Here is a 19633-nt window from a genome sequence, read left to right as displayed (position 1 = left end):
TGCTACATCAGCACAAAAATCAGTTTTCCTAATAGAGTCACAGCAAAATTCCAAGAGCAGAAAAACTGGATAGGAACTGCAGCAAGATTCAGACTGCAGCCCTCTCCCATAACCTCATTGGGAAGTTGACTAGACCATCTAAGAAAATAAAGGTCTGCAAAATGCTCAGTGAGGCATCTCTAATTGGTGAAGACTATATTTTAAACCACTCTGGGAAGTAAAAAGGAACCGCTCAATAACAAAGCTATTTAGACAGACTAGAGATTGCATGTGAATTAACTAAACCACATTCAGCCAAGCTTGGTTAACAGCTCTAAATGATACAGCAACACATGGGATTACTTTCACAGTCAACAGACCTATGAGGCCAAAAGTCTGCATGTGTTGGAGAGAGTTCTGACAAAATTTCCATACATTATTACTTAGTGGAATTTAACAATTTTTAAACACAATAGACCAGCAGTAGGAAAGAGATCTATTGATAGTTAAAGCTAAAATTAAAAAATGTGTGAGGGAAAATCTTACTTTGGTTAACCAGTAAAAGAAAGATGGAGTGCACTGTGGAATTCTTAGACATCGTATTGCTGTTTAGGTTTTCTAAAGCATCAGAACTAGTACTCCTGATAATGTTGCTTCATAATTGTATTACACCATGTCAGTGAAGAATGCTCTAATGTTAATTCTGATTTATTATTTGTTTTTGGTGTTCTCCACTTGACTTACTGGAAATCCAGCTTCCCCTTTTTGTCCAGGCTCTCCTCTTTCACCCTGGAAATGAAGAAAAGCATTCAGATATTTTAGGCATTCACATTTTTATAACTTCTAAGATAACTTCTAATAACTGTGTTTGTTTTTTTAAATACAAAGTGAAAAATGTTCATCAAGAGAAAAACCACCACCTTTGTGCTCTGTATTGGTATATTTGTCATATGGAAGGTCTGTTTTCTTAAAAAAAAAAAGGTTTTTTTTTTTTGTTTGTTTTTGTTTTTTGTATATTTGATTATTTTTCTGAAAGTGTCTCTAGAAATTTGAACACCTAAGGATATATCCAGGCCTGTTTGTAAGATGCCTGTGTGGGGTGTGCACTTTATTTACTTACTGCTTATCTGTGAATTATCTGATCAGATGTCTGTGCATTATATCTGTGAATTTGTATCTGTGAATTATATCTGTGAATTATATCTGTGAATTATCTGATCAGATCAGATTCCTTTAGGAGAAGACAAACCACAAACTAAAATCAACTCACTATATCTATCTCTCCAGTGACTATAAAGGCCGTCCAGAGAAGTAGCTCATATGTAGACATCTCTCCTCAGTCAAGGAAATTCCAGATTGGCACAAAGCCATTTTTAGATCTTTCGGTATCATACCGGTTTATTTATCTGTCTGCAGAAATGCTACGAGCCATGTGAACTTCGTAGGTTCAACTTCAGGTTCTGAAACTTCACTGGTCTGTATTGGTGTTCAACACAGAAAATGTTTATATAGAGTATGAGAATTTCTGTTTCCAACAGAAATAAGAGATGAGAATAAGCTGTATCTCTCTGTAGAGGATTTCTCCAACATGTATGGACAAGCCTTAACTGTAGACATATGGGCATCTGCACCACAGAGACACCTTACATAAACATACATAACAGCTCAGGTTGCTTCCTCAGAGATATGTTTCTTACGGCATCATAATTAAATTAATCATTACAGAGAATGAGATACTAAACAATTTCCCAGCTGGTATTTCTGCTTGTAGAACCAGAAGATGTCAGTGATTACCAGTAGTTGCATACTAGGGTTTATTTAAATAGAAAAAGCAAGTTTGCTAAGGCATCTCTAGTCATTGTTTGTGAGAAGTGCTTTCTGGATAGCCACCACAGCTGCAATAAATACGTTAGGATTCAAGCTACAGGAAAGCAGCAAATTTGTCTTGAAGTACTAATCTCTTCTAAGCACTGTATGTAAAAGCAGATTTCTATGATATTTTAGTATTGATAGTGCTGGGTTCTTAATTCTTCTTGCATTTTGGCATAGTATTCTGTACTTACTTTGTGTTTGTCAGTGGGGACACCAATCAGTTCTCTTGTGGGAAGTCCAGGTGGACCTGGAGGACCTGGGGAGCCCTGCAGGAAAAACATAAAGGTACATCTACTAACAGTTACAATACCTTGTCAAGTTGTTGATCTGCACAGGGTGATGAGTGGAATGGAAAATGAATGGAAAAGGAGTAATGCAGATATTCCTCTGCTAGGAATAAAGTACTAAATCTTTAAATAAATTGATGGCAAGAAAAAAAAATTATTTGGTGCTGGGATAAACAAACATAAAGAGATACTTGCTCTTGCCATGTATGTTTCCAGAATGAGTGTAAAGGTTATTGCTTTATACAAGGAAGTCTGGCTCTATACATTTCAGACATGTTACCTCGATTTGTCTTGGTATAAACAGGGCACAGTTAGACCAGGACATGCAGAAGTTAGTTCAGCTATGACATTTGTTATGCAGATTATCATTAATTTCAAAACTATAGTTGTTTGTTTTTCTATTAAAGTTATATAATAAAATCACAAATTAAGAGAGTATTCAAAATAGATTCCTTAATAAATAGCAAACAATATCATCCTGCCCTTCCGTAGTGATACTAACTTATTAGTTTTCCTTTACCTGTTCACCTTTTTCGCCATAGAAGCCAAGACCTCTGTTGCCCTGCAAAAGCAATAGGTCAGGGTTTACAAAAAGTACAGCTCTGTTTTCTAATGTAAAGTTTAAATTTAAACATTCTGAAAGGGCTTTTCAGATTTAGAATTCTGTCGGATGCCACTGAAGAAATGTAATCAAGTAATAGTCTAGTTTTAACTTACAGTGATTTTAGAGAACTGAAAAGTATTTTCATAGACCTAAACATTTAGAAAGACAACTTTAATTGAAATCTCATGATACCAGCGTTAACAGACTTTGAGTTGTTCACCGAGTAAAGACCAAACACTTCTTTTGCAAGTTTTCAGTAGATGTTAAATACTTAGGTGAGTCAGAAAAAATTACTCATGGATTTTTTTCAGCTGAGGTATAATTGAATGTTGTACAAACGGCCAGGTTTCTTTGCTCATGGGAAGCTACTGTGACTACAGTAGCAAATAAAATCTGGCTCTAGAACTGGGTTAATTGTTTCAGGGCAGCTGATCCAGCGTAAGATTAACTTCTTGTGGTATGCAGCCAACACAAAAAGACTTGTGCTACACAGTCTTTGGAGTGGCCTGTGGTTCTTTATTTTACTGCCTTCAAGTGAGTCTTGGATAAACCTTAGCGACACAAAATCAACAGGAATGACTTAGAAACAAAGACTTACTTGTGGTCCTTGCGGTCCTGGGGACCCCGGTGGTCCCTAGAGAAACACAACAAGGGGAGAGAAAGTTACTTGTTGCTTGGTAAGCAATGCATGCAGGAGCTCAGTTACTCTGTGCTGGAAATAAAGGTCTGTATTTGGAAGGCAGTGTATTCCTTAGTACTTAGTGTACTAACATCACTACATAAACTGTACTGCTGCTCTGAAAAATACCCTTCTAAGTCATAGAATAATCTCTCCTAACAAAGTTTCCCAGCTTAGTCATAAATAAATTCCATTTTTATTTCAAGCAATAAGAACTTATACCTAAACTAGACACAACACACTAGACTGGTGTCTTGATACAGCATTGGTGTGCAAAGGCTGCTGAACTACCATTAGCATCTTAGATTACCAATTTAGTGTTGTACAGAATGGTACCAAAGGAAGATGGTGAGAAATGACACTAACAACAACAAAAAAAATGCTGCCACAATTTTACAAGACCAGTAGTAGGAAAGCTATTAATTGGAAAGACAACTTGCATTGCTTCAGTTAATTATAGTAGTTAGCTCTAAAGGGCTCTAAATACTAAAAAAAAAGTCAAATGTGGGAGAGGACAGGTGAATAAGAAGCATGAGCTTTTCAGAGAAGAAGATGGTGAATAAGAGGAACGATAAAAGAGAGCTGCAAATGGAACTGTCCACCTGTGGAGCCCCAAAGGGGGTGCAACTTGGGTTATGCAAAATCAATCCCAACTTGCAAGGGTAAATCATAATGTTTTGGCAAGAACTGTACTTGCTATGTATCTCTGTCCTGCTGTGTATCCTCATGTGAAGAAACAATAGACTTGATCTGTTTTGATTAGTCAAGCAGTCTAAGAGCCACTGCCTAAACTACAGGTAAGACTCACTGTGCAGGCATCCACCACTGGAAGCTCTGCAGGAACTTGGGGTAGCCATATTTACCTCCATGTGGGGTCTAGGATTCAAGGACAGTACAAACCTGGAAGCATTTCCTCAGTCCTTCCCAAAGGAGAATCACAGCTTTAGAGATTACGAAGATGTATCAGTTTTGTTAAGAGTGGGAGGTAGTGGGGACGCATCTACTGTGGTAGTGTTCAAAAGAGAAGTTGCCACGATTGCAACATCATGGGTTGGACCACAGTGTACTGAGAATACAAGTCATTGTAGGCTTTGTGAAGCTCATGAGATCTAAGGATTCACTACAGACAAACAGTAACTAAAGGACTGTGGAGATTTCACTTCAGTAGGTCCAAAGGAGAAATATACGGTGCAGCTTACTCCAGATGATATTACAGACACTGTGGAAAATGAACTTTGGGAAGGCTTGGCATGCTATGAATTCAGGCCTAGAATTTTCTGGGGGGAAAATGTGTATGGAGGCTGTTTAAGAAGCCCTGTTTTTTTTTTTTTTTTTTTTTTTGTTGTTGCTTGTTTGTTTTCTTTTCTCCCCCTCGCCTCCCCAAATTAGTGATGTAGAGTAGATTTAAAATAAAATGTTGATAAGCAAACAGAAAACAAAACAAAACAAAACCAAATGCTATGAAGTTTCTTACAGGAAAATAAAGCAATCCTGAAAAAAACTAAGTGTACTGAATTTGAACATCTGCTTTCACCCATAAAATCATTAACCATGGCAAGTAAGAAATGTAAAAAATGATATATGGAGAGAACACAATCTCCTCAAAGAAATATTCAGCAGCAGTTGTCAACTCCAATGCTGTAAGCATTGACTTTTGACAAAGATGACTGAAAAAAAAAATTTAAAAATAAAATTGCTTTCTAAAAACTAATGAGAAAAGTTAACTAATGCTAATAAAATACATTTACAAGCAGAAAGATGATATGTTTAGATTCTGATATTTGGATAACTCAGTGTGGAGGGTCACAGATACCTAAATGAACTGCATTCACTAATCTTTTCAAACAAGACACTCAAGGAAGTTAAAAAAATACAATATAAATCAAGAGCCTTGGGCAATACCGGGTGAAAGAAAGTACTGCACTTTGTGCCATACTCATCACTGTAGAATCAGTGTCCTGGTGCTTTTTCCAAGGTTTTGTATCCGACTACAGATACTTGTTATTTTTAAACCCCCCTTTTAACTTCATTTGCTACTTTACAATCTAATATAATGGATCTTGCTAACACGATTCTTCCACTAGGATAATTTCCCACAGAAAGTATTTTAAACATACTTACAGGTCTTCCTGGCACTCCTCTTGGACCAATAGGTCCTTGAATACCCAATGTACCCGGAGCACCCTTTAAGTAGAAAAACAAACGCACAAACATCAATTTATGCTGTTCTGATGACAGTTACTACTGACAATTGATTACAACTTGCTACAATACTACTTACCGGAAAACCAGTGAATCCTGGGTCCCCAGGATCCCCCTAAAGACAACGAACAAGTAAAAAATGCAGTAAAAAAAGATATACAAAATGACATAAATTATTCTCTCATTAAATGTTCTTATTTCAAAAGGTATTTTAAATAATCATAACATATAATCTATACAAATCCTTATATACAGACACATTCAATGAATATTTTTACATAATCTAATGTGTGTTATCATAGATTGATTTTATACTTTCCACATATAGTACAGTTGCATACACTATATTTGGAGAGTACCAAATTGACTAGGGAAGTTAGGAAACCAAACTGCAAGGCTAAGATGGACAGTGGACCATGTTCAGTTCATTTTGAAAGATCTAACCAGTAGCATAATCAGAGATACAACCTTAGTTGAAATGTACAAGCTCTTTTTTCATGAGCTGCATGGGAATTACCAAACCATTTTGATTCTCTTCTGAGTCACTGAAAAGCACTTGGAACATACTGTTTTCAGTGACCACATATTTTGACTGCAGTACATGTTGAAATGTTTTTGGAAATTGGATCCAAAAATGTGCTATTGCAAAGACTTTCCAACGTCCTTAAATAATGTGGTCTTCAGTCCAGACACTTTCAATCATTTTGAATAGCATCTTAACTTTTTTATATACCTAGTTAACTTGAGTTTAGTTAATGGAATAATCTGTGGAACCATTTCCTTTCTGAAATGATACAGGTGCAAGTGTCTATCTTTGACTGTGAAATACTTGACCAGTGCTGTAATCACTTACTAAGTGCTAACAAGTGATCAGAACTTTAAGAAGTTTCTGAAAGGAAAAGATTCCGTTAAAAAAACATAGGCTGCTACAAGGATGTCAACAGAAAGATAGATTTTGGCACTCATCACTGGCAAAAAATATATACGAATGAACTCAGCAGATCCATTAAGTGCTCAGAGCAGATCAGGTGTGTGTTTTGTATTTAAATTTGTCACAATTTATACTCAAACAGTTAATGTAATCTTATTATTATCAGATATTTTCAAATTATACAAAACTATACATATGAGAAAGAGATGCAAATAATAAAAAAACAAGCCCTATGGATTAGGTAATGTAAAAGCATCCATAAGAATACTTGGAGTTTGCTGTATAAGTAAATAACACATGGAAGCATATTGTATCACAAGTCAACCAAACTCCTTCATGGAAGTTATAAAAAAAAGGGTGATAACGTCAAATAGAATCACTTAGTGGACAAAACTTGGACACGGGAATGACTTTGCCACAGGTGATATAAAGGTAGCCATTGAATAAAGAAGATAATACTTGAACCACAATACTTGAACTTGTATTTAAAAGCACAATCTTAAAAACATTTTTAACTGACAGGTTATTGTACTTGCCCAACTGTATTTGCAGTCCATCCAGAAGGACTAGAAGTCCTTGCAAGTGAGTGGACATTACTTCCATGAATACTAGATAGGCTTTGCTGTAATCAGAGAGCAGAAGCTAGCTGGAAAAACCTACACAGAATCTAAGTGGGTCTCTGGGAACATTTCATCCAGAATGTGAGAAAAACTCACTCTCCACCTGTTTGTAAAACCTTGTTGAGCATGGATTGTTAATTGACCAGTTCACAGGGGCTGCGCACATACCCGATGTCGGCTGGCGATGTCTGGCGGTAGCACATAGGGCTCCCCCTTCTGGCCCTTTGGTCCTTGAACTCCCTGGTTGTGAGCAAAAGAAGGGCAAAATCTCATATTGTCTGAGAATGCATTATCAGTTAAGAGTAATAAAAAATATTTGTAAGGTTTTTCATGAATATGTACGCATTATTGTTTAAAGGTAGAGACTATGTTTAACTCTGGAAATCTGTGATTTATAAACAAGTAGGAACCCTCATGGAGGAATCCTCATGGAGGATCCCTCATAAGGAAATGGATTTAAGATACAGGGAGAAGAACTCCCTGTTACTGTGATATTACAGGAACACATCACATCTAGAGCAGCAGCTCATTAGGGCTGACATATGGGCTAGTAAATCCAGGAGCTCCAGTGCCCACCTCAGCATGATCCTACTTACTGCTCCACAGAAAGCCAGTATGTTGGGTATGAGGTAGGGAAGAAAAAAGTTACGTTCATTAGGAACTGTACAGGTTATCCTGAGGTAATCTCCCTGCAGGACCTGCGCGACAGCTATAGCTCTGAGCAGACCTGTCAGCCCTAAGCATTATGGGTCACGTCTATGGTAGGTCCACAAGGATGCTCAATTCTCTGCTGGGCCAAAAGGGATCTCCCCGTTCCATCTGTTTCCAACACACACTTGTGTGAAATTCATTTCAGTAATGATCTTTGCTTCAGGTATTTATTTACTGTCAGCTACTTACAATGGTACCAGGGAAACCAGAGTGTCCTGGTGTTCCTGGGTCACCTGGGTCACCTACTGTCCCATTACAGCCATCATGACCTGGCTTCCCCCTTGATCCTGGCTGCCCTGGATGACCCTGTTGAGGAAAAAAAAAGTGTTTATCTATCCATCTGTTTCTAGTTTTCCTTTTCCTGTAGTCACACAGTATTTAGACATTCTCACATTAAGCCCAAGGCTTGGATCCATGGGAAACTATGATTTTCAAAGAAAGAAACAGACAGTGCCTTTTTTTAATATAGCTGCAGCTTGAACCATATGCCCCAGACAGCATGAGTAGTGAAGGACCTTTCAGAAAGGGTAAGAAAGCTATGTTCAATACAGTCTCTGTTAAGCAGAGAACTAAGCCAGATGAAACTGCAGTGCGGGGAGTCACCAAGAAATGGGTTTGTTCAGAATTTCAGTGCTTTACGCTGGAGGAGTGGGAAGAAAGGTTCATTAATGGCTTTGAATAGCTTCCAAGCTCGGAAAAAAATCAGTGATGCCTTTGGAGCTTGGTTTAGTGCCATGATGAAGCTGTAAGTACAGAGATGGGAAGAAACCCGAGAAACTCAAACCAAGGGTGCTGAGGGCACTTCAGAAGCTCCATAGTGAACCTCTGAGATACAGGAAAGCAGGGAAAAGTTACTTCTGCCTTATAATGGGTTTCCACAGCAGTACTGATGTTCACCTTAATTGCAGCTACTACTGGTTTGCACTGGGATTGATGAGAAGCAATTCTGCCCTTGAGCAGCTTTCTTCCAGGGGGCTCAGACAGGAAAAACAGAAACTAACATAAACACAATACATTTATTTCTTCTTTGCTACCTAGAGCAGGTTTTATCTTTGCTTCTGCTCCCTTGCTTAGAAGAAAAAGAAATCTTTCCATGCCCTTTCATAACTCCATCAAGTACCTGCATTCCTCACTACAGAACAGACTCAGGCTTCTCACCATCCTCCCTTGGTCTCTAGCCCCATATCCTAGTAGTCTGCTCTTACAGTTCATATATGTGCCTATCTGCCTTCTCATGGTCAGTGTTACGTCTTGGCCTAGGAAAACTGGTTGGTGAACATAACCAAATTGGAAGGGCAAAGGGCTTGATGGCAGCACACAATGAACATGCAGGTTCAAATAATATCTGAAGGAATTTATCCCCGACAATGCAATTGCAGAGGCTGTGAAAGCAGGACTAAGAAAGAAAACTTTCTCAGGTAGCAGAAGTTGTCCAGACGTAGTAACACAGAGCTTTGCAGGAGAGTGATATATTTACAGGAAGACAGAGCACTGAAAAACAACTGAGTATGATGTGATGAGGTAAATGAAATTATAGGCTACAGAAGTTTGCATAAGAATGGGAAAGAAGGTCTTCTGATTTTCTTCTAAGAGTGATAAGGAGAGAGAGGAGAGAGGAGAAAGCCCTGAAACTCAATACAGAGTTTTTCTGGAAACAAAAAAGGGTGAAAGGCGAGTAGATGTGGATGTGTGGGTAGCAGAGCAAGGCCCTGGTGTCAGGGAGCACTACAAAGGAAACCCAAGCCTGGGAACTCTGTCCAGGGATTCCAATGACTCAGATTTCTTTGTTATTTTATGACACAAGATGTAAAGAAGTGTAAGCTGGGAAAATACTGTGCTGTGAACTTTACCCGGTTTTCCTCTTTGAATGCTTCAGATTCATGGAGCTGGACAATTTGTTCAAAGTTAGATACTAAACAGTTTTTTTTTAAGATCATCTCATGCATGCTGTATGAGATACAAACCACATAACAATGGTTACAATTATTGGTCTTTCTACATGCTTTACAGCTCTGAAAGTATTAAGGCATGACCCAGGGGTGTCCTTTGCTCACAGGCCTAAGAGATGTGAAGTACTTATCTCACACGTTGTTCCTATAAAAGAACATACTTTTCTGGGTAACCTCTAGGGACACAGGGAATTTCCTTCCTTTTTTGTCCTTCTTTTACAAGGGGATTTCTCATAAGACAAAGCAAATGGACCTTGGTTATCAGAGGGAATGAGCAGAAGCACAGATTTCATCCTGTTGTTGAGCATCCGCATTTCCACTTCAGCAAATGCCCTTAGCTTAACAGTGTGTACGTGGCTGATACAGAATTCAGATCAGACACATTAACCTACAAAGGCATTAACACGGTCTGCCATGTTTGCAGTTGGTGGTTTCTTAAACATGAGGTAGCCGGCTACTTACAGGAACGCCATCTGCCCCTGGGAAACCAGTGACTCCTCTTTGCCCCTAGAGTGAAACAGCACAGTTAAAATGATGTTCCATCCAATGCTTTGCTCATTAGCTAAAACATCCGATATTCAAAAGTTACCGTTTCTCCTTTGGGTCCACTTATTCCTGGATGTCCTCTTTCACCCTTGTGACCTTTAGGGCCTTGCAGTCCTGGGATCCCCATCAATCCTGGTGGTCCAGGGAACCCCTGCGATCCAAGGATTCCTGGCTGGCCCTGATAGAAGTATTAAAAAAGCATTTACATTGGAACAGTTGAGATGCATGAAGCTGGGCTGCAGCTGAGCTTCCACTGCTCCTGCAGTGGAGTCAACCTCTTCAGAAGAAATGAAACTCTTTTCATTGCAGTAGATCAGACACTTTGATGAATGTATCTGGAGACACCACACGAAGAAACTCCAACAAAGTGATTACGTTGCTCATGACAAAACCAATACACGGAAATGAACAATCAAATCAATATTCACTACTTGAACATTCACTGCTACTCTATGAAAAAAGTGATTTTGGTTTTTTTTGGAATAAGGAGAATGACTCCTCAAGAGCGATTCTCACTGATATACAACATAATCAGTTACACTTCAAGCAGTTAAAATACGCTTAACTGTGAAATCTGTTTATTGGGACATTTCTTACAAATGGAGACTGATATTGAATGGCATGAATTTCTGCCTGTTTGGGATGATACTTCTGTTTAACGCTGGAGCCTGAAAGTGATTCAACACATATGCCATTAGGACAGCCGCATAGGTTGAGGGCTCCCTGTCATGAAAAGCTCTCTTCCAGCATTGGTTTGGTAGAATAGCCTTAATGACACTCTTAAGGACACTTCAAACATTGTTTAAAAATGATCCTCTGTTGACTGCCAGCATCACAAGGCTCATCACAGGGAGTAAAAATCATTTTGAAGTGACACAGTGGTGGTTTAAATAATGGGGCTGCAACAGTATGTCTGAGATCTGTGAACCAATGTATTTGAAAACTGTTCCAAATGTAGGCTCACCAAAAGCACATATGCTTTTTATGCTCTGGGGTACTCAATGCACTAATAACACTAACAGTAAATTGCCACGCTCTTTTCTGAGGAGAGATGCTTAAACAGCACAAAGCACCATTTACCAGAACACTCTAATTTAACAGATTCTAATGAAAGTATTTTAAAAATGCAACTAGATTTTCACAGACCATTCTGCAACAGCATCAGTAACTCACCAAGCAGCAAAACATGAACAAACAGATACGTATTTATACAAACAAACTGATGCAAACGTAACATTTTGGGATAAAATACATAGCACAATTGCATAAAAATAGTGCAAAATCTATCCTATCCCACTTTCCTAGGACAACTTACTCTTTTTTTCACTCACATCCATGCATGGAAAGAAAGAGCTAAAAGATGTCCCTATTGAAGGACACTTTGGATGTTCTATGTTCAATTATATTTTATGTCACTGAGATGGAGGAATAAAAGACAGCAGTGTGGAGACTCAAAGAAATGCGCCTGAAAATACCTTTTTTATTTGTATTCAGATAGTAGTAGTCAAGCCAATGAACATTGTTTTCTGATTTTATGCAAACTTTTATGCTTCTAATAAGGGATAGCTCCACTTGAGACACAATTTAAACATTTCATTTTCAACAATCTATATATAACCATATTTTATATAAGCTACAGTTGTCTTATCAGAAAGTCCAAAACAAATACTATGACTTAAACATCGCATACTTCTAGTTAAAACAAACAAAGAAAACCACCAGAAAAACAACCTATTTTCCACACCCATTTTGTGAAAAAATGCTGTAACAACAGTTTGAGTAGGTGTCTATATTTTAAGATATAGTACAAAACTCAGTGAATTTTTTTTTCTTGGAAAAAGTCTAGGAATGAGCCAGTATAAAGAATGAAATACATGTAGTTCCTCAGGGACAAGCCACCAGTATGGATCTCTGACAGTGTGGATCCTTTGCTATACTGTTGCAACTAATTTGACAGAACTGATTGTTTAGGAGCATTGCCAAAGGACACCATGGATTTAAGGGTTTGAGCTGTCAGCATGAAAGATAATCTCTCCTGTGCTTACAACCAAACACAACTTAATACAAGTTCCCTACTCCTAAAGTAAGCCTGCTCGTGGGGATTACTGATGTTTAGCAGGCCAATGTCTTTCCATTTATCAGTTTAATAAACAGAGAAGAAATAAAGACACATATAAAATATGTTAATCCTGTTGGCAGGAGACATACACATCTGAGTAAGTGGCAGCTCATTTCCTTATGCCAGTCACAGCTGGCAATTGCAGATGCACCTCTCTCTACCTTAGCAGTTTTAGGCCTTTTAAAATCAGTTACTCTCTAGCAGTTATCTCATGGAGATGCAGACCCATGTCTACAACCGCTATACTTTTCTTTGCTACTTGCCTGAGATAGAAAGCTGTTGATTAGAAGCACTCAAACGTGTAAGCTACAAGATTAGGGAAAAGAAACCTTTTCTGATGCCACTTTTTCTTATGTACCTTTAAGTATAACAGGCTTGAGAGAGTACAAATGAGTATACACCATGGAAATGCCTTTTTAAGGGAAATAATAGGTGTTTAATTCATTTTTAAAAAAGATTTTTTAAAACTTTTTTTAAAGTACAGTATATCTATTCTTATGCAAACATCATCATCATGCCTATAAAGATGTAAAACCTAAATAACTTAAGATAGTTTGTCCTTCCCTTACACCCGGATCTGGAAAGGAACACTTAATAAAGATGAACACTTAATAAAGATGAAAATATATCCTGCGTACTTGCGAAGAACAGATAAAAATCATTCAAATTCAGTTTTAGATACCTGAGTTCAACTTTTTTTGAGAAGTTCTGAAAACAAACATTTAATTTTCTTCCACAAAGAATGAAATCATGTTTTCTGCATACTGAAAAGGTAGCGTTATGTGGGACAACGCTGCCTCTCTGAACTGTGCACCAAATATCACTTCCACTTCCACCCCCATTTTCCTACCTGGTATGAAGAAATAAATAAACAAGGAACAGGAAACCAGGATTGCTGAGCAATGCCAGCATCCTTTCCCCATGCCTTCCTTGATTATAGTTGAGGATCTGTGGTTGATGTAGATGGATTATTTAACATTATTTGCAAAAAAGATATGATAATTGATCCTTCTGGGACTATCATGAGGCTGGAGTCGGAGCTGAAGAATTAGTTAATATCATGACAGTTTGTGTAGTTCTTCAGTCAGTTAGCATCCTGGCTTGTTAACTGAATTAGCTTTATTAACCTTAGCTAACTCAGACACGTCACCTTTTCCTCTGCTCTCTTTATGTTAAATCTTTTGTTGAACAAGTATGTCCCTTTTTCATTAGCAAATGACCTTAGAACATGCACTCTTTTGCAGAGGTCATTAAGGAGATTTAAGCAAAGACAATCAATTTGAAAGGTTTAGTCAAATAAAGCATGACTCAATTGTTAGAGTCTGGAATTCCCCTGTGTGAAACTTGTCGTTCATGTTACTGCTCTGGTTGTGCTCCTGGAAGTTCAGAAATCCTAGAAAATTCTCCAAGGCCACGAAATGATGTTCGAAATAAATGTCCAGGTTAAAAAAAAAGAAAAAGGCAAGCATAGGGGAACATGATATCCCTGGCTGTCGTATTTCAGATAACGCACAAAGCACTTCCTCTGCTGCTCTCTTTTCTTACATGATAAAGCAATGCAGATATGTGTTCTGGCCCAAATTGCTCTCCAGCAGAAGGCTTTGCATGTTGCTGTGGGGAACCGGAACTCTTCCAGTATCCAGAGCATGGCATTGTTGCCACTTACTGCCATAGGACTTACAGGCCAGGGCTGTGAGGCTTACGGTATTCTGTGGCAAAGAATATCAGAGTGAGCATGTAAAAAGAAAAGGAAAAAGTGGATGGGTGGAATGCCTTATAGACCATCAGAGAGTCTTACATTCCTCTTTGTTCTTGTTATAAAATGTCCTCTAACATTCAGATTAATTTACAAAGCTGCCAGTATCAGGACATATTCCCAAACAGACAGTCCCTGCCTTGCTCCTCCTGAGACTCCAGCTGACTGGAAGAGGTCTCATACAATCCCTGTGGCCAGCACAGCCATGTGCAAAAGCTATTTACAGGGAGGAGCAAAGGGCAGAAATTTAGGAAGCCTGGAGGAAATCTTCCCAGAAAATATTTGCAGTGTTGTATATACATTGTCCCTTGTCTGCTGACGTGCATGAAAGAAAATGCTGTCAGGGTTGTCATTGAATTTAATAACTGTATTTTGCAATTCAGTCCCAGTGGACTTAAGAAGATCCTGAACAGACTTTTAGATCTGTACTGAATGTTCGCGTATTGCAGCTTGAACTTTAATTTCCAGTTCTTTTAAGGACCAGCCAAATGAAAGACATGTCATGTTGCAATACTTTCTTCCTTCCCATTTACTGCTAAATGTACATGTGTAAAGGAAGGTGTGCTAATTTTGAGAGCAATCAACTTTTGGGGGTGCTATAGAAATAAAGGCACAATGAATGACAGATCCTGTTCCAAAGGTTTTAAAACACAAGATTGATCATCATGAATTGCTGAAAAACTCGCTTACCAGTGTTTAGATATAAAGAAAGGAGAAAAGTAGTTATCTGCAGTAATGAAGAAATGGACAAAACCAGAATTACTGTGGAGCTTCATGGTCATTGAGCCCACAACACTATATTATGGACTTTTATTTTGTAACTGCTTCTGGTATACAGAATGTGATGATTCAGTATTCCCCACACGAAAATGACCCTTAAAAGGACATAATTTATTTAACAGTGGACAAGAAGAAAGGAGGTTATTTCCCTGACATTTTAGAAAGGTCATTTGTGAAAGGACAAGTTCACTTCCTGCAGGAAGTGGGATCTGACTGTGATGGACAAGAGGGAGCTGGGGCTTTCGTAAGAGGGCTCAGTCTGGCACAGTGAACATAGAGAATGGATGGGTGAAGGAAACTACAGCAATGCAGTCCCACTAGCCAGAGAGTGAAACAAACAGAACAGAAAGAAACTCATCAGGGAATAAAGTCAGTTTTAGGGAAAACTGATTAAATGTGTGATTCTCAGAAAAGTCACACAGGAAAGAAATAGAAAAGTTTTTTTTTTTTGTTTTTTTTTTGCTAGCAAAATGAAGAGAATGGGGTACAGCTTTAGGGAGTTTGCAGTTCACTGAGTCAGCTTTCATGGAAGTAGGCACATTAAAACAATCTGTGAGTCTAACTGAGAATGGAAGGCCTCAGTGCTCCTCTCAACTCAAAGGAATAAGCTCATAAACCCAATTGTGGTACAGAGAATGAGATGGGCATAGCATGTGGTATTTCTCTTCAAGTTTGAATACAGGAATTTCTGGATTGAGCACATTAGAGTGCTGTGCCAGAAATACTTTAGCTATGGGGCTGCACAGCTTTAGGCTGAGAGGAAGAGATACCGCATGGAATATCCTGCTCTAATAAAATGTTTCTTTTAGCTACATTTTTCAGTGATTACTGAAATAAACAGAGCTTAAAACACTTTGCCTTCAAAGCTTCCCTGTGTACGAGTCGGTTAGCACACACATTAGGGCGACTGTTTGATTTCTAACTCTTCAAGGCCATGACAGTGCAGCAGGCAGCAGGCCAGGCCTGCAGGTAGGGGAGAAGGCAACAGAAGCGACAGGTTTCCTGTATCACCAGATGGAGCAGCATGGCTTCCTGAAGGGCCTATGTTCACTCTTTATTTCATGTAACAGAAGGGCCCAGTCCTCTAGGAGACACAAGAAAGCTTGCCTGAATATCCACAAATCCTTCTCACGTGCCTCAGACCGCACAGTATCCAGTGATAAAGCACGGAGTGGCAGCGACAGAGTCAGCAGGCTTTGGAAACAGGGCCACAGCTAATGGTTATTTTAGTTTTAATTTATCTTTCCCTACTTTACAGAAGTGTATTTCGCTGAGTTTCACATTCCAGATCATTTTCTCAGAAAAGCTTTTCTTCTCATTTGTTAAAAAGCCATTTTATTTATATAAAAAAGTAAACAAAAATTATAAAGTTCACTTTAAGTTAAAAATAACTAAAAAACGAAGCTAGTTTGGCATGGTAAAATTCACTGTTCTTTCAGCTGTATTGTCTGGACCTGTGACATTTTCTCTCAGGACAGCAGTGACCGAATGACATTAATGTTAATTCCAAAGTAGTGATTCAGCTTGCAGAAGGTTCTTGTTTTTTTGGCTTTTTTTTTCTTCTTTGTTAAGCAAGGGATAAACATGAAGTCTTCTTTAAAAAAAGAACTATGAAAGGATTCTCTTTACCAGAACCACAGTCCTTTTTTGTAGTCAGTAAATGAAATAATTTTGTACTGTTTTCTGTTCCCACACTTTGATGAATTTGTGATCTTCCAGAAAGTTGCTATGTCACCCAAAAAGATAAAACAAGCATAAAAGAAAACATGCATTGGAATGTCGGTCAAACACTCAAAAAGAACCAGTTAAAAGTTTCTTCATGTCACAAAACACATACAAGCACATGTCAGAAATGCTTTCTGTGTTTTGCAGAGCTGCTGCAGAAAGAATGACACTGGACTCATGCTCTGCTTTAGGCAAACATCAGTAAGGGCAAGTCTAGACAAAATTTCTCTAGGGTTTCCATGCCAAGTCTTCAAAAAGTCATTGTGTGGAGGAAAGAAGAAGAGGAAGAAGATGAGCAGGAAGCAGTAGACAAGAAGGAAAGGGCTTTTTTGTCTGTAGAGTCAGTGAGGGAATAGCTCTGAAGTCCAGAGTGTCATCTCTGCTGAAGTGTGGATGCACAAAAATACAATGAGGTGGGCAGAAATTTTGGGTTTAAGTCTGCTATGCACCAGATACCTGGAGAGCCTGCCTGCTTTCATCTTCTTACTGTGCGGTACATAGGAAGTCTCCTACCACCATAGCACCACTGAGGAGTCAGCTGTAGTAGGGTCAGCATGTATGTCAGTGCTAGCTGTAAATTCACATCCTAATTTCCCGGTAATTTACTGGCTTAGTAATATAGAATCAGAATTGAGATATGTTAGCAAATATTCTATCTGGTGACATGAATTATGTAGTAGGATTTGTAAGGTCCTGAAAGGGATAAATATATATACTTTTTTTTTGGTAAAAGGATTGTATTTAAGGAACACATGTAGACATTTATCTACCTACATTCAGTGTAGTCATCCAAAAGTCCCTTCAGGTGAGGGTGACATCTTTTGGCATGATACAGCCTAATGCAGTTCAAACTAGGTCAGATTCAATGATTCACATTCAGTGTACCAGGTTTTCTTAGCTGTCTATGAGAACTTAGGTCCCTAGCGCAAATGCTGACCTCCATATTGTTGCTTTCTAAACTGAGCAAAAAGGTAACATCCCAAAAGATCAAGCTCCAGAACTGTATATTTGACAGTTAGAATGAAGAAATAAGCTTGAGCATGATGATCGTGCTGCTTGAAAAAAAGAGCTGGATGTAAATACAATGAATTTTCTGAACTTGGCAGGCAGTGATGCAAATCAGTGGGTTTTTCTTGGAAGTTAGAAATGATTCAGTGTAAAAAAGTGATCAGATGATGATAACAACATCTACTCAAGAGCATATTAATTTATTCCAGTTATATCATCTGGCCCCTACCTTGCTTGCTTCCTTTCTGGTTACTCAGATACACGTTTCTTTTAGGCTAGTAGAAGTTACTTAAACGTCACCACTTCTGCATAGCTTCTCAGCTCAGTTTCTATAATCTTTTTTTAAGGCAGAACAAAATTTTTAACTATGTAGACTTTGCTAAAGTTTTTGCATGGGAGGATCATGGGGAAATCTTCATGTATAAGAAATCAGAAGAGTGAGCAGAACTGGAGCTGGCCTCACTCTGTGTCTGGTACTTTGGGCTAGCACAAGACTGGAAGTGTGATGAACGTCATTTTATGTTGGTGAAATGGAGAGCATCAATCTAACATGGCTATAAAACCAGAAAAAAATATACTTCTACTGGCATGTAAATATTAGTTCCAACTAAAAGCTGTATTCAAAGAAGAGTTAACTAAAATATCTTAGAGATGCTACTTTGAATCAAACATATGTAGTGAAGTTGAGATCATGAACTAGTGATGTTTTACAGAGCACCAAAGTGACACTGATTAATTCTTGCAAACATTCATTAGCGTTTAATTAATTGGAGAAGACAAGCTTTTAGTCAACAAAAAAATTCACCAGAGAGGAAAACCACCTTGCCAAATTTGCTCTTCCAACCAGGCAAATATTAAGATGAAGGGTGTGGAGCAGGAGGAAGCAGGGAACTCCCAGTTACGTCTTGACAGCTGCTGTATCATGCTTACACAAAAGGGCAGAATTTGGTTATGGTACCTATCAAATGTTTGACTGAATATTTTGAGGCACAGCAAAAGCCTGACATTTTTAGCACGAGTATGTTTTCAAAACAAGAAAATTCTGTTCATTCAGCATGGGTTTTGACAGGATTACAAAAGCCAGACTCCCTCCAGGGCAACATGTAATGCATGGTAATTCTCTGAATCTGCTAGTATCTATACTTATTTTTTTTTTCTTATTCTTCCCTCTTGTTTAATTAGAATCACAATACTAGAATCTGCTGTTCCTTATTGCTTTTACTATATCACAGCCCATGTAAAATCCTAAAATCCCAGATCGCAAAGGGTGGTGGTCCTGTTTTGGGTAGTGGTATGGCTGCTGCTTGGCCAGCCAGGCTCCTAGAGACAAGACAACAAGCAGCACCTGCTCCTATTGGAACATTTAGTAATAGACCCGAAAACTGATCTGCCAGCCCAATTGTTTTCAGATGACTTTTGGTGGTGTGTGGGAGTGTTCTCAAGATCCTAAAATTCAGTAAGTTCAACACAGATGTTTTCTGTCAGTAGGCGTTGGAAGCACCAATAGTAACATCTGTTCACTCTTCATATTTGTGAGAACATTTTTTTTCTGTCCAAAAACCATTCACTGTTGAAATTTCTAAATTGTGCAACTGGACAAAATGTTAAGCTCATTAGGCTCCATGAGTTTAAGAGTATGTGAAAATTAAAAGCCCTGCAGGAACTCAGTCTACCACATGCCAATTTTTCCATTCTGTTCTCCTCTTCTGTTTAAACAAAACTGTAACTATTTTTGTGGTGGGAACAGCTATCAAAATCAACTTGATCATTCAAATATAAGTTACTACTGGCTATTTCAGTTGTAGAAAGAAGCTAAATCTCTTAAAGAGGCTGCAACCGTTTTATTAAGTTTTGTGTTAAGATAC

At 38.3% G+C, this 19633-nt stretch overlaps 1 protein-coding gene across 7 annotated transcripts in view; it reads right to left on the bottom strand.

Moving 5' to 3' along the window:
* Window positions 1-19633, bottom strand: part of COL4A2 (collagen type IV alpha 2 chain) — a 142110-nt gene that overhangs the window by 40452 nt on the left and 82025 nt on the right. For all 7 annotated transcript variants that reach the window (XM_015277855.4, XM_046941167.1, XM_046941168.1 and 4 more), the window contains 10 exons: window positions 10424-10558; window positions 10297-10341; window positions 8075-8191; window positions 7343-7414; window positions 5703-5738; window positions 5543-5605; window positions 3341-3376; window positions 2659-2700; window positions 2043-2117; window positions 724-768 (listed from right to left, as the gene is read on the bottom strand). In XM_015277855.4, the coding sequence (XP_015133341.3) occupies window positions 724-768; window positions 2043-2117; window positions 2659-2700; window positions 3341-3376; window positions 5543-5605; window positions 5703-5738; window positions 7343-7414; window positions 8075-8191; window positions 10297-10341; window positions 10424-10558 (666 nt within the window). The remainder of the gene's footprint in view (window positions 1-723; window positions 769-2042; window positions 2118-2658; window positions 2701-3340; window positions 3377-5542; window positions 5606-5702; window positions 5739-7342; window positions 7415-8074; window positions 8192-10296; window positions 10342-10423; window positions 10559-19633) is intronic.

The sequence above is a fragment of the Gallus gallus genome, chromosome 1 (genome assembly GCF_016699485.2).
Source record: "Gallus gallus isolate bGalGal1 chromosome 1, bGalGal1.mat.broiler.GRCg7b, whole genome shotgun sequence".
In the NCBI taxonomy this organism is placed as follows: Eukaryota; Metazoa; Chordata; class Aves; order Galliformes; family Phasianidae; genus Gallus; species Gallus gallus.
Note: the sequence above shows the minus strand (reverse complement) of the source record. Positions and strands in the feature narration are given on the sequence as shown.